This window comes from Anser brachyrhynchus (assembly GCF_964034855.1).
Source record: "Anser brachyrhynchus genome assembly, chromosome: 2".
Classification (NCBI taxonomy): domain Eukaryota; kingdom Metazoa; phylum Chordata; class Aves; order Anseriformes; family Anatidae; genus Anser; species Anser brachyrhynchus.
In genome coordinates this window covers 120443965-120460121 of record NC_137695.1, presented here as the reverse complement: position 1 = coordinate 120460121, position 16157 = coordinate 120443965, and the positions used below count along the sequence as shown (strand labels likewise).

At 36.6% G+C, this 16157-nt stretch overlaps 1 protein-coding gene across 7 annotated transcripts in view; it reads right to left on the bottom strand.

Annotated features, from left to right (window-relative positions):
• Positions 1-374: 374 nt before the first annotated feature.
• LOC308189070 (lipoxygenase homology domain-containing protein 1-like) overlaps positions 375-16157 on the bottom strand; it is a 200714-nt gene continuing 184931 nt past the window's right edge. For 5 of the 7 annotated variants that reach the window (XM_080578742.1, XM_080578743.1, XM_080578738.1 and 2 more), the window contains 4 exons: positions 3066-3270; positions 1660-1719; positions 1185-1363; positions 375-638 (listed from right to left, as the gene is read on the bottom strand). In XM_080578742.1, coding sequence (XP_080434868.1) covers positions 390-638; positions 1185-1363; positions 1660-1719; positions 3066-3270 — 693 coding nt within the window. In that variant the 3' untranslated portion in view covers positions 375-389. Of the gene's footprint in view, positions 639-1184; positions 1364-1659; positions 1720-3065; positions 3271-11395; positions 15535-16157 lie in introns of those variants that run through there. The other 2 variants (XR_013945994.1, XM_080578746.1) reach the window with 2 other exon arrangements.

The window sequence follows — 16157 nt, the reverse complement described above, 5'->3', positions numbered from 1 at the left end:
AGGAAAGGAAAGGAAAGGAAAGGAAAGGAAAGGAAAAAAAGATTCAGTTAATAGAAAATGAACTAAAAAAGTTGTGTTTTTAATGTCAGTAATATGAGCAGCTGAGGACTAAATACAGGAGAACAGAAATATTATGATATTGCAAGAAAGCAATATTTCTTACTACTATTCTATGTAGCTTATAATAAAGTTTCTGTGCAATTAAGTGAGCATTGCATTTCACACTTTATGGTACACAGGCATTAAGCTGAGTGGATAACATTTTCCTTCACACATTTAAAATTCTTATCCAGGCTTTATTTATCATTAAATAAATACAACAAAATTTTCTGGTTTTATAAAGATTCCAATTGTAATATTAGGATGTGTTAACTTCCTGTACCACTCTACTACCTTAATGTACATTTATACCTACCAGAAAGTGTTTCTTTTAATGGCCACTCTACAGGGAATTCAATCCATCTGTCTCCATTAAGAGAAAGAGGAAGTGTTTTATTTATAGTCAGGCTAAAGGTATCCAGGGTGGATGTGTTCTGCATTTTAAAGTGATGAAGAGACAACTGTGACATGCTGTTTTCCAAACTCTGGAGTCCAAGTCTCACTTTATAAACCATTCCCAAATCAGATGGTAAATGTATCTAGGAAGCAACAAAACTACGAGTTAGCATCCAAAAATAAACATAGATACATGTGTACCTAATTTAAAGGAAGAGAGGAAGTTTTCTTCTCGGGGATCAGCACTGACCTAGCCCCATTTGCATCAGTACTGGTTCTGTAAGTCCCACTGGGTTCCTAGGCAGCAGAACCAGGTTGACTTCAGGCACTTATGGAAAAAAATTAGCTTTATACTCCAAGGGCAGTCATTATAATTATTCTATCAAATTCAAATTGCAGACTACACTGATATCTAAATGTAAATACTTGATGTCATTTAAATTGATAGGCATTATTAACTATGACAATTTGTTGACATATAAATGAAAAAAAAAGGATATACTTGATCGTCATGAACTTGAGAAATCCAAAACTTAAAAATGAAGTATGCAACTAAAAATTTCAATTCTGCTTTTCTTGAATATTTAAAGAATAACATCTACAATATTTTCACCATATATATGATTATCTCTCTTTAAAAGGAAAATCAAAGAAAATGCAAATATAGACAAATCTATATATTATTTTACATCATATGTTATTTGGTTCTTAGCCTGATGTTCCACTTTGTTTTCCATGGAAACTGGATTTGACTTGCCGTTGCTTCCATAAAAAACCATAACCAACTTGGATATATTTTCTGACAACTTTTCAAAGTCTTTTTTTGTTTCTTCTTGATGTTTTGTGAAATAAATCCTCCATCTGCCTTCTGAATAAATAAAATAAGGAAAAAAAAATGGAAAAAAAAATAAGATTAGAAGGTATTCCTGATTTCGCGTGTTAACCAAAGCACCTGAGGTAATATTCCTAAGATGTGTCTTACTCTACACGGGGAGCATTTAGGTGCAGATCAGCTCAGTAAATATATTGACATTTCTTATTATTACAAAAGTGAAACTAATGTCAGCACCAGTAAATGTAATGCTATATTGTGATGAAAATATTTTCACATTATTATTTCAAAACCGATGAATAAGTCAGTATATGTAATTGTGAGAGCTATACCTGAATTCATTTGCTCTTTTCCTAAAGGCCAGGCAGAGGTGCTCTTCCTCTCCTGAATTTCTAATTAAAGAAGATTGAAGACCAATTAATACTTTTGTAAAACCATGTCTAAATGATAATAAATGTCTGCATTCATGACTAGTGAGGCAAATGGCTAAGTATTGTATCATTTAGATTAAGACTTAACTAGGAAGTGTACAATGTGATTTTCTACTTAAACACCATCTCCTACATATCAGTATATTTAAAGAACTGACTCTACAGCTAGCACTTTACTATGGAATGGTTGTAACCTGAAGATTCAAGTATTTTTCATTTTAAAATGTTTCTGTTTCATTTATACAATTTATGCTCAGAACTAATGGGATGCTTTTAATGCCCATTTTAGGAGTTGATGTTCCTCCCGCTGATAGCAGCTCCCATTGGTTTCTGTGGGACTTGTTAAAGACCAAAACTACTATTGGTATAGATGAATTGGTATATCTATTGGTACAGACAGTATAGACCAAAGTCTTCTTTCAACCACTTTCAACCAAGCTTAGATGTTCCATTTATTGTATATATATATATATATAAAAAAAAAACTCACAGAAAAAAAATAAAAAATTCTTCTACCAAATCAATGCATTCTTGGAGAAATAATCAAAAGCTTTTTTTTTTTTTCTTTTTCCCTTCTATTTTCTTTGCGTGTGTGCGTGTAAAACCATATTGTATAACCTTATATACACTAAATATACATTACATACACACAGTGGTGCCCAGTGCCAGGACAAGAGGCAATGGGCATAAACAGATACTCAGGAGGCTCCCTCTGAATGTCGGGAATCATTTCTGTGCTATGCAGGTGATGGAGCACTGACACAGGTTGTCCAGAGAGGCTGTGGAGTCTCCTCCTTGGAGATCTTCAACACCCATCTGAACAGCCTGCTCTAGGTGTCCCCACTTGGCATCAGCCAAACGTATGCCCAGTTTCGGGGAAAAACTACCCTAACATTGTGGCATAAATCATGTTAAACAGTCTGCTTGAATACAATGGTGACATATCCTCCACTGCTTAAACACAGTTTGCCCTACTATCTACCCCACTTTTCCTATGCCTATCAAATGGCAAGCAGAAACATTTGAAGCTTTAAAAAGTGTTTGTAAGTTTCAAAGTAGAAGTAAAACTTGCCAATGCAGCCATTGCCACCACTGCAAATCTAGATTAACAAAACACAAATTATTCTCTTGCAAATAGAGGTTATTAAATAGTACTAAAAAACAACAGTGTTCAGACACATTCATTCCCTATATAATGACATGCTCTATTGAAATGTTTTATATCATAACTTGTTTATAGAAGCAAATCACATTCTTCAGTTTGGAATGAATTTCTTAACAAATGATAGTTTCAAGACAATACTGACCTGTGGCATTCAGAGTTACTGAGTTACATTTTCCATCACGTCTGTCTTTAAGCCATGTTTGAGCCATAAACAATGTTTCTTTCCCAGCAGCTGCTGACTCTTTCACAGTAATCTTCTCTAGAAGCCAGTCAGAGCCTTTGCCTTTCTCGACCACCATCCTTTGCAGAGTCCCGATATCTACTGCTTCCACTTGAAAAATATCTACCTGGAAAATTCAGTATCAAAAAGACATGAATAGAGAAACAGAATGATCAAACTAAGTTAACACTGTACTTTGAAATATGAAAGTGAGAGGAAAATTAGGATTTTTTTTTTTTCAGTAATTCAAAAAATACCAACAGAACCAGAGATGACAAGTTTAAAGATGCAAAGCTCCTGCGTTAAGCAGGACTCCCTCAGTGATTCTGTAATCTACTGCTAAAACACTTCCACCTCCCTACATAGACCAATCCACTGCTCATGCTCACTTCTTGAGAGATTTTCCTTACCAAATTTCACATTTAAAGATGTGGAACACCATTTTAAACATTTCTTACTTTCAATAAGATAGACTAGCCATGTCTCCCTTCTGAGGGATGAAATGCATGGAATAAGAATGGCAGAAATAACGTTTTATTCTCTTAGGAAAGAATGACAAACTTGATCCCAGATTTGAATTAATATAGGATTAGTTATAATAATAATTGAATTTAATGAGAATATTAGAAAAAGGTTATTAGCTTGTGGTGGTTTTACTCAGGTGGGTGGCTGAGCTCCACCACAACCGCTCTCTCACTCCCCTTCCTCCAAGAGGAACGGGGAGAAAATACGATGAAAAGGGCTCAAGGGTTGAGATAAGGACGAGGAGATTGCACAGTAATTATTGTGACGGGCAAAACAGACTCAGCATAGGGAGATAGTAAGATTTATTGCTTATTACTAACAAGCTAGAGAAGCGAGAAACAAAGGAAAGAAACCAAAAGCACCTTCCTCCCCAACCACCCTCTTCCACCTCCTCCCCCCGAGCAGCGCAGGGGTACGGGGGAATGGGGGTTATGGTCAGTCTATAGCGCTTCTTCGCTGCCGTTCCTTCTCGGTCACTCTTGTCTCCTGTGCTGTGGGGTCCCTCCCACAGGATGTAGTCCTTGCTGAACTGATGCAGCTTGGGCTTCCCACAGGCAGCAGCTCTTCAAGAACTGCTCCAGGTATGGGTCCGTACCACGGGGTCCATCCCTCAGGAGCAAACTGCTCCAACCTGGATCCCCCACGGGCAGCAACTCCTGACAGGTCACCTGCTCCTGCGTGGTCTCCTCTCCACGGGCTACAGGTCCAGCCCAGAATCTGCTCTGGCAGGGGTGTTCCACAGGCCGCAGTCTCCATCAGTGCAGGTCCACCTGCTCCACTGTGGTCTCCTCCACGGGCTGCAGCATGGAACCCTGCTCCACCGTGGTACTCCATGGGCTGCAGGGGGACAGCCTGCTTCACCATGGTCCTCACCACAGGCCACAGGGGACTTCTGCTGTGACGCCTGGAGCACCTCTCTCCCTCCTTCTTCACTGACCTTGGTGCCTGCAAGGCTGTTCCTCACTCCTCTCACTCTCCCAGCTGCTGTGTGGTGCAGCTTTTTTTTTTTTTTTTTCCTTGTCTTAAATATGCTCTCACAGAGGCACAAAACAACATCACTTATTGGCTCAGCTCTGGTCAGCAGTGGGGCCCTTACCAAACATGGGGCAGCTTCTAGATCCTTCTCACTGAAGCCACCCCTATGGCCCCCTGCTACCAAAATCTTGCCACATAAACCCACTACAAAGCTTAAATTAGTTCTAATATTCCTTATATGTCAGAAAGTCCACAAATTTTTATTTTTTAATGTTGATAACACTCATGAAGGATCCCTAAAGAAAATGTTGAGATGTCAGATATTAAATATTGCCACAAATGTGATTTTGGCTGATTGTGTCTCACACCTACTTTCTCAGCTGGAAAGAAGAGATTAATTTCTTGGCATAGAGATCTTCCAAATGCTTTGCTTTATAGAGTTATGAATTATCATCTCATTTCTATTAAGGTTCACAACTGGTAAAAACTAGTGTTATTTGTGATGGAATATGCTACATGATTTAGTTCTAAATATGTTTTTGAGGAGATTGAATCACAATAATGATAACTGAATCCTATGAAGTCTTTGTCTAATTCACCCTGAAATGCTTGTACAGACCAACACAGTAACAATCTTTATTCAAAGGATTATACAGAGACTAAACAGAGAAAAACTGACCTCTTGCACCATCAGCAAGAAGTTCCAGGTGAAAAACTGATGAAAGATTTGTATCACCAAGGGCAGCCTGACCAGCTTGCAACATAATCACAGCATCACAGAATGGCTGAGTTTGGAAGTGACCTCTGGAGACCATATGGTCCGACCCCCTGCTCAAGCAAGGACACATAAAGCAGTTTGCACAAGGACCATGTCCAGACAGCTTTTGAAAACCTCCATGAGGGAGATTTCACAACCTCTCTGAGCAACCTGTGTCAATATTCAGTCACCCTCACAATAAATGTTTCCTGATGTTTAAATGGAACATCTTGCGTCCCAGTTTGTGCCCATCACTTCTTGTTCTGGCACTGAGCACCACTGAGAATAACCTGCCTCCATCTTCTTTGCACTCTCCCTCCATGTATCTATAGACACTAACAAGGTTCCCCCTGAGACTTCTCTTACCCAGGCTGAACAGTCACAGCTCTCTCAGCCTCTCCAAACAGGAGAGTCTCTTCATCATCATGGTGGCCCTACATTGTACTCTTTCCAGTATGTCCATGTCTCTCTCGTACTGAGAGGCTCAGAACTGTACCCAGTACTCCAGGTGCAGCCTCACCAACCCTGAGTAGACAGTAAGGATCATCAGTCTTGACCTGCTGGTGATACTTTGCCTAATACTGCCAAGAATGAGACCCTCAGTGAGTCAAAATATTGAGTTAGAAATTGCAGATAATACATAAAGGCACCCATAAAAATATATACATATATATATATATATGCATATATATATATACAAACCACAGAAAAATTGTAAACTTTTTTTCTTCAGATACATTCTTGTTGGGAAATCTTTAACTTTTTTCCTCATTTTTCATTAATATATACATGTAAACATGTATGTTTGGGAACAATGTTTTTAATAGCTTCCTAAAATTAATTGCTAACCTGATGTTGAATTACTCAGTGGTTTCTTCTAGACTGAAAAACTGTGTTATTCAAAAGCTGCTATGGTGCATCATCTAACCATCAGTTTTTACTAAGTCACCTTTGTGTTATCATCTGAAAGAGGAAAATGAGAACAGCAAGATGACAATGATTTTAAGGGAAAAGTGTTAAACAGGCACTTGAATTGCTGTACTTCCTTATGATGACTCAAGGTTATCAGCTGCTCAGGGAATTTAGACTGGCAAAAGTGTAAGATGGAAATGAAGGTTTTCAGGATAATGATGCACTTCAGCAGCAGAGCAAATACATTGGAAGGGATGAAATTTTAGATAGAATGTGAGAATAAGGAAAGAGGCTACTCTACATTTTCCATAGTTAAGTCAAAAAAAAAAAAAGAAAAAAAAAGCAGCATTTAGTGTCAGCACCACAATTACATATTGTTACCTACTGGATTTATTTGATGACTGAATGCCACTAATCTGAATTCTTAATTTACCTTAATTGTGATATGAGTTTGAGTTTTATTCCATCTTTAACTGTATTGGTAAAGATACAGTATTATGCTTGAACAAGCATATTCAGTAAGTGCAGGCTTGCTACGTTTACAAAATAAACTGTATTAAAAGTACACGGAGATGGAACATCACAGGATCACAGGATCACAGAAGGATTGAGGTTGGAAGGGACCTCTGGAGGTCATGAAGTCCAAGCCCCCTACCAAGCAGGGTTACCTAAAGCATGTTGCACAGGATTACATCCAGACAGATTTTGGTTATCTCCAGAGAAGACTCCATAGCCTCTCTGGGCAACCTGCTCCAGTGCTCTGTCACCCTCACAGTAAAGTGTTTTCTCATACTCTGCTGGAATTTCTTGTGTTTCAGTTTGCGCCCAACATGGGTGAAAAACATGGGTGAAAACCACAGATAAACTCAAGAAAGAAGAATACAGACCTGTCTCTGTTAGTAAAGAAACATTTTAAGTCTCCAAAACGTGAAAATTTATCTTAAAAATACTCCTCTCTTCTTGCAAATGGTGATCTTATATTAATACAAAGTACATGAATTATTTTATTGGAAACATGAAGAAGTTTCTGTCAGATTAGAATACTTGTTAAAATAGAATACTTTTTAAGAGAAAAGAGTTCTCTACAAGATGACTAATTTAGTGACACTACCATCTCCAAAAAATCTGTTGTCAGTGATCCACTTTTGGAAAGGAGAGAGACTTAGGAATAAAGAAACATACAGAGAATATTCTGCAAACTACTAGACTTGTGCTATCTCCAGCAGTAGGCTAGTTGAGTTTGACTTGCACTATGCTTGACTGTTGGTAAACTTCATTACACTAGAAATTTCTTCACACAGTAATGGCTAAAATATTTGTACACCGATATCTCTAGTGTGCATCTGAAGGCATTTAATAACTCAGGTGCAGCACATACTTTGGGTTATTCATAACCTAATCCAGCCACAGGTAACACAAATTTTATATTGGCAATGTATGAAAGATATATTTTGGCTGAATAACCATCTGTGAAAACTCAACGTTCAATTTGCAATAGACATTCTACCTCAGCATTTGCCAATGTTTAATCTAAAAGTGCCTATTTTGAAGCATGAAAAATCTCAGAAATCCATGGTAAAATCTGCAGAAAATTCACCCCTATAATGAATTATAAGCTGAAAAACTATTAACTAGATTGGGAATTGTGACAGTTGGGGTAAACGCACCTCACAGACAAGAGTACTTTTTCTCTTGATGTGTTGTCAAGAGTCAAAAAAAAAAAAAAAAGTGAATTGAAAAAAGCAGTAACTATAACTGTTAGTTAGATGAACAATTTGCTAGAGATGATTTATTTGCCAAACTTAATCCACTTTTTGTAAGCTGTCTGCAAAATGACAGGTTATGACATAAATACATATATTTCATTACAATTTTAACAAATTCAATCATTATTAATAATTTAGCTAATATTTTTGTGGCTTCATTTCAGACCATGGAATACGCATAAATAATAAGAAATATATGAGTTGTTGACAGGTCTTATATTTCACACTTTTTCTCTTTCTCTTCATACTTTTTCTCTTATCTGATTTACAGATGGGGACCTTTTAACCTTTTAAGTCACTGAAAGGTTAATTCTTTTGCAAAAAGGGAAAGAAAAGAAAGAACATGGAAGACAGGGAAACCTATAGAATATTAAAAAAAAATTAATTTTACCCTTGAGAAAAATGTTAATTTTTTTATAGTTACTGCTAGCAAATTGTATTTGAATGGGAAAAAAAAAAAAGTTAAATGTTGATAATAATATTTTCTTATTCATAAGAGCTTATATGTAATTTTCTCAGAATAGTCTTGAAACTATTTGTGTGTACGTACAGTCCACTAAATTTTCTTAATACGCACTGCCTGGAAAAAGAAGGATATTCTCCAAGAAGAAGCAGCTGAGACTGGCAATGTAAGAGCCTGCATCATATATCTTTGTGACCCAGAAAAACTCCTCTCACAAAACCAGAATTGACACATTTTGTATTTTTTAGATAAGACAAAAAAAAATTGATAAAATCCTTAAAAACAATCATGCGAGCAACGTTTTTGAACTAATTGGAATTTATTTTCATTAACTCATATTCAGATTTTCTTTAAATGTTTCTTTTTATCCCTGGACCCATGTTCTGAGCATTTAATTTCAATCTATGACCCCGTTTGGCTTTATTCAGTGACCTTCAATGTCAATGCTGGCAACATATCAGTAGCAGTTGCAATAGCTCTTGTAACAGAAGAAGCACTTGAACAGTCACTATGCAATATTTACCTTTAAAAATGCCAATCATTTTATAGGCTCAGTATTGAGAGCTGGTGGTTGGTTAATGACGATATTCCCAGCAGAACTGAAAATGGCAAGTCAAGACACACCATATGCTTAATTTCATCAACCTGTATGCACAAGTGATTTCCCATACTGCTAATGTTACTATCATTTTAATAGGCTTTTATTGGAAAAGGAGATAGTGTCTAGATAAAGGACCTTTTCTATTAAGCTTAGCAAACCTATTGATTTGCTGCCTGATTATTTTGGTCTCACTTGTTAATCTGGAGAAACTCTACAGAAGTCAAACGAGTTTTAGCACTGGAAGGCAAGATAAAAGCCCTTGTAACACTGAGCCAGAATCAGGAAGTGTCTGAACATTCCTGTAGAGGAGACAAATGAGAAAAATAACTTGTGCTGATACATCACTTTTCAGATTCTGGTCACATCTTATCTTCCAGTTGTGCTGAACTGAACTTCACTGTCCTGTCCCAATTGCTTGTACATCACTGCTTTCTCTTAAACAGAGATTATCACCTTTTTAGCTGTGCATCTACAACGACAAAACCAGCTTGTGTCAAGCCAAATTTTATCAAGATAGACCTAGTGGAAAAGCCCAAACTATTAGTAACATTAATTGCTTAAACTAAAAAATGTTTGAATGTATGTCACTTTGCCAGCAGACTCAAGGGGTAGAAACACTGGGTGGTAAGCAGTAGCAATGGCAAGCACTAGTAGCAGTAATATCTTCACCCAGCTCAGTGGAAGGACGAACAATACCTCTGACTGTGCCCTTAGCATCTTCAAATCTGTGCTCTGTACAAAAGTTTCCTTAAAGTTTCTTTAAAAATAGGGGATTCCACATATCTGAAAAATCCAAACCTCTGACATTTTTGCAAGCATTTTTTTTCCTTTATGTTAAATTCTCATCCAGAAATTCTTTAAAAACTTTATATGAAAAAAAATGCCCAAATTACAATGAATGCATAATTTGAGTTTTCTGACACCTTACAATTATCATGGTTCATCCATTTTCAACAGGATTAGCTGAGAGTAAATGAAAGAATAGGGGCAGTAAATATAAATAATTAAATAAAATTAATACCTGCCCTAGAACTGACCTTATGTTAAGTTGCTTAGCATAACTAGAGTAGAATCTTTTTGAAACAGATTTTTTATGCATAGAACAGTAATAGGAATAAGAAAGAATAGTGGTACATTATAATAATCAGCAGCTATAACAATTCAACTAGGTTGTAAAAGGCATTGCAATCAGGCTTCAAGTATAGTACACTTAATAAAATGCAGAATGACTGCTACAGAAAATGGTATCATCAGCCACATCTAAATCTGTAAACACACATCATATTACACCAAAGAAATTAAAATAAAATAAAAATACACACAGACATGAAAAAGATCACTTTGAACAAAGTCAAATTCATATGGATCTGATGCAGCCTGATTGTTAGACTGATTTAATAACAGTCCAGGTTTGAGATACGGTTTGACAGGTAAAGAGAACAGAAATGATATAATTTTCCTCAATTTTAAAAACCCATTTGATTGTGTAATGTTTTGGTTAAGACACCACAATCCAACATTCTATTGACTCTCATGTGGGCTAAAGCTGGCTGATAATAGGACTATAAAGCGTCTACCTGGTACATCTCCAAGTGCGGCTGTAAATGGGGAATATTTTCAAGCAGATGTGTAGTAGTGAGGCAAGTTCATAACCTGTGCACTTTAATGTTTTCATGAGCTAGTCGGAGGTAAAGAAGATTTTAGAGATGATGTAAAAACAATTGCTAGTTATGACACTTGAAGAAGTAGGGTGTTAAACTGAAGAGTCCTCTGAAAAGATTTGTGGGAGTTAATAAATCACTGGAAAGCCTGCTTTCCAGTGAATCAAATGTTCTAATCTATTTAAGTTGTCAAAGACAAGCATAGGGATTTGCTTATTGTCATAAAAACTGTCAAAGTCAGCAGAAATTCGGTGCAAGAGAGCTATCCAGGCTGAGTCAAAACTGTGACAAAATCCAGTGCCTAAGAAGATAAAGCTTGACAAATTTAGACACAAAATAGTGTGAATCTTTAAAAAAGGATATCTAAGCTTTGATACAACTTTTCAACTAGAGGAGCCCTTCATCAGTAGAAGCTGTTAAAACTGAATTAGATAATTTTTCTAAACTATTTAACTTACATTAAAGTAAATTCAGTTCTTGTTGCACTGAGAAAAAGTGGTTAAATACTTTGCTGAAAACTGCAGGCTTGGGTTGAGCAGACTCTTAAAATTTATGATAAATCAAGTTAATAATCTCAGCTGTATTTTATTCAAAATTATCTTTTTTTTTTAACTAAAAATTAATGAAATAAATGCAGCATAGAATTCACTCACCTATTTTTTGCTATCTAAAGTAAGTCTTTGTAAGACAATTAATTTCCCCATAGTTTTGAGAAAGCAGAAGGTACCCCCTGGGGATAACTCATTTCATTTTTAAGATAAATATTCAAAAACATACAAACAAACAAAAAAGAAAAAAAAAAGAAAAAAAAAGAAAAAAAAAAGAAAAAAAAAGAAAAAAGAAAGAAGGAAACCACCTCCTGGAAGCTCCTACTTCACTTCATTTCTGCAGAATAAACTCAAACCATCGTGTTAGAATGATTGTGTACATTATAGGCAATTAAAGTTCTGAGACGTATTTCATCTTTAAAACTGTAATATTTATTTTGCATCTCTATATAGACAGAGAGCAACCCCCCAAGTAATTAATTTTAGAGCAAATTAATTTTTTCTACTTTCTAATTTTTGGCAGCAGATCTTTATATTATTTCTTGTCTTGCAATAATTCATCAAAAAAGCAAAATTGTTATTCACTCTGCTCTAATCTAATGCTCTGTTTTACCGTATAATATCCTGAGTTGAACAGGACCCATAAGGATCATTGAGTCCAGCTCCTGGCTCCACTCAGGACCAATCAAAACTCAGACCATATGTCTGAGAGCATTGTCTGAACACTTTTTGAACTCCGGCAGCCTTGGTGCCATGACCACTTATCTGGGGAGCCTGTTCCAGTACCCGACCACCCTCCTGGTGAAGAACCTTTTCCTAACACCCTGCCCACCCCTCCGTTCCCCTCATGAGGAACCTGTAGACCATGATGAGGTCTCTCCTCAGTCTCCTCTTCTCTAGGCTGAACAAACCAAGTTACCTCACCCACTCCTCATACGTCTTGCCCTCTAGACCCTTCACCATCTTCATAATCCTCCTTTGGACACTCTCTAAATAGTTTTGTCCTTCTTATCTGGTGGTGCCCAAAACTGCACACATTATTTGAGGTGAGGCCACATCAGCGCAGAGCGGAGTGGGACAATCACTCCCCTTGACCAGCTAGCAATGCTATGCTTGATGCATCCCAGGGTATAGTTGGCCCTTTGGGCTGCCAGAGCACACTGTTGACTCATGTTCAACTTGCCATTGATCAAAACCATCAGATCCCTTTTAACAGGGCTGCTTTCCAGCATCTCATCACACAGTCTGTCTATATATAGTTTATATATGCATAGAATTGCCCTATCCCAGGTGCAGAATCTGTGGACAAACTGTGTGATTGCAATGGTGTGTTCTATGTGAACCTCCTACAAGTTTATTACTAACTGACTGTAATTACTAACTGTGAAATACCATCCTGGAGGTATTGCTAAGAACCACACATGGCTCAGATATTTACCACTGTCTCCTAGGCTTATATAATTTCTTTAGTTATGCTCTTTCCTTCTGCTTTTCTCCTCACTGTTTCTGACAACCTCCACCAGTCTCTCCTTCAGTATGATGGTATTTCGTATTTTCCTAGTTTCCATCTGTATAATCCTTCTGCTCAATGACCAGACCATTTTACTGTTTGCTTCTGTACTACAGTATCTTGGCCAGCAGCCTGTCACTATGATTAATACATTTGGATCAATGGCATTTTGCAATTGTTTAATCGTTATGTCAGGTACACTTTCCATAAGAGAACGGTTTATCTGCATTTATACAATAATAGTATTCATGATGTGATGTGTACACTGCAGACAAATATTGACTTCTTTATAGTGGCCACAGTACACTGTCCCCCATTCATGCCCTTTTTAGTGTATTCTGTCACTCAGGGATTTTTTTACAGAAGTAATTTTTAAAATTGCCAATGCTTAATCTGTAAGTGAGTATGGAAACTGAACACCAACAGTCACCTCTCAGTGACAATTTTTGTATGTGCTGCAGTTACCATGGTACCAACCTGAGCAGTTGATGTCTAAATATAGGGCAGGATAAAGGATATATCTTTTCAACAACTAATAGAATGAAGTAAAAATTCACAGAGATTTTACTGTTTTACTGACATAGAGTACTTAATACTGGCCACTTTCATCAAACAGAGATTAAAACACTTAAATATCAGTCATAACATATTCAGTGTAGTTTACGGACTTTGATTGAATTGATATGAAAAAAGCCACATTCTCAAAGAGAATGTAACTCACAGCCATACGACAGAACATACAGCAAGTCTATCAAAGACCACATAAAAGAAGCAGAAAGAATTTCATTAGCTGCAAAACGTTGGGTGCCAGAAGCAATGTGGAGATACGGTAAGGCTGAGATAATTTCACACAGCTGGGTCTAGATTTTTACAAAATGTCTGCACTGAGCATACTTGGTTCAAGAAAGTGTTTGTAGCAGGTAACATTTATCAGAACTGAACTGACTCATGAAGTATGAATAAATAGTATTAGGAATTCATGAAACCTGAACTGCATGAAGAAGTGCAATAAGATTGCTTTGTCTAAATTTGTAGTTTTTAGGAGAACATCAGACAAGGCATCAATGTCATAGCAATTCAAAAGAATACAGCTCTTGCAGCACTTGGCCTCATACTTATTTTTCTAAATGGATCACCAGAAGCTCAGCTGTCTTGGTGACAGTGTTACTCTCTCTGACATGGGGTGAGCGACAGGATGTTTACTGGTGAATGAATAATTTCATGCACAGTACTTTATCTAACAGTTCTCCAATGATTTTGCAGATGTAAAGACTTTAGAAAGACACAAAGAAACTTTTCAGATGTAAGAAGATAATTCAGTCTTTTACTGTCATGTAATTGAGCTCATGTAAATAAAAGACTTGCTAAATGAGAAAAGTATACCTCCAACCCTCTGCAAGGTCCTCTGAATATTTAAACATTTCTTGCATTTCTGCATTGCTAAGCTGTTGTTTGTAGCAGCCCTGACATTCTGTGGGACTAACACCATATTTCGATGTGATTTCTAACAGAAACACTGTTCCAGTTCACTAGCTGTTACTGTGTAGTCAGGGGAAAAATTATTGCAAGGAAAAGCACATTTTAAAATGTCAGAACAACTGTTAAGATTCAGAATGCAAATTCCATGTCTGTTATATGCCAAAATCCCCTAAACCACCAAGTCCAGATTCTCTGACTGCAGGGGTGCTCAGCACAATATGTGATTGGGCTGGTACAGAAAGAGACATTTTACACTTGAGAGTCTTTTTGGAGATTACTTATAATAGGAAGAAAACATTGGGAAATTTCCAAAACCCGCCATGAAGAAAATGCTGCAAAGGCAGGAGTCTTGCTTGCAGAAACAATTTAGTCTTTGTCAATTAACCAAATACGTTCATTTTCATTGAACAAGGAGTAAATTGAGACTTAGAATTCTAAGTTTTCTCTGTTAATTATCTACAAGTAATTTATTTTTTGGCCCTAAAATATTCCTATGCTAATATCTACTTATAAGCATAATACTATGTTGCATTCACATACTGCTCCTATGAAATGCCAAATATGGAAACAAGAGATGGGTACATGCCAGCTCTGCCTCTTACTCTGTAAAAAAATGAAAATTCTGTGCCATACAGGAGTATAAGCAAACACCATAAAAACATCCTTCAGATTATCTTTGTAGTTAATCTCTTTTTTACTAGGTAACATTTCTGCATGTGCATCCCTGGTCCCTCTTGATTAAAAACTTCAGTGCACACTCATCGAATTAAGACTTAAGGAGAAATCCACTAAAACTTACATTAAACTCACTACTCCATGAAAGTGATAGCAAAAGGACTGTAGCTCTAACATACAATGACTCAAACATAGGTTACCAATAAACCGTAATATGAATTTCAAAATTAGGGAAGACAAACATGTCTTTTTCAAATTAAGAACCCTCATCCACAAGCATTTAGTCCCTTAAAAATAAAGATTTAAACTCTGTCACTTCTCTTATGAATCATTTCAAATGTGTCTAACCCAGCAAGGTAATGACCCTTTTCAACTCTCATTGAATTCACGAAACTGGGAATAGTTAGGAACTGAGCTACTTGTAACCTTACATATCATGCCTCTGCTTTGGTTATCAATCTAAGCTGATTTGCAAACTTGCTTCCTTAGAGAAACTGTCATTCATTTGGCAGCTGGCACCTGCAGAAGGAAATAGAATACTGTATGATACTTCTAATTCAAAAGACTACCACAATCACAGTATTCACTGAGAGCTCAAAAAGGTAGAATGGTGCACAAGCTATAAGGAAAATAGACAGCACTCTTTATTGTAAAATATGTTCTGCATTTCTGGTTATGAGACATTAGTGTTTCCTTTCTAAATTTTAGCTATTCCAGTTGAAATTTTCTGTAACTAATGTTTGTTTCAGGATCTCTTTTTTTTTTTTTTTTTAGTTGCTTTAACCTTCAAGTTTGTTTTAAAATAAAGGTCTGCAGAAGATATAAACATTTAGTTAACCCCACATTTAAAAACTTTAGTGAACTTTTTAGCTGAAAATTTCACTCCCTTTATCCAAAAGGGGCTAGGTTTTGCATTAAAGACATGCTTTCTGCCATAAATCTGCCCACATTTCTACAGAACATTTGCTAGCTAAATTCTCTCTAATTTATGCTTATACTGACAATGCTACAGGCAAATGCATCTCTCTCAGCTATGCTGGTCTTTGGTCTACATCTGTAAGCTGAGAGACTCTCTCCTGCACTGTGAGGACATGACTTTCTTAGTGGACTTAACGAAATCTATGGAGGGCAGTGGCTGCCTG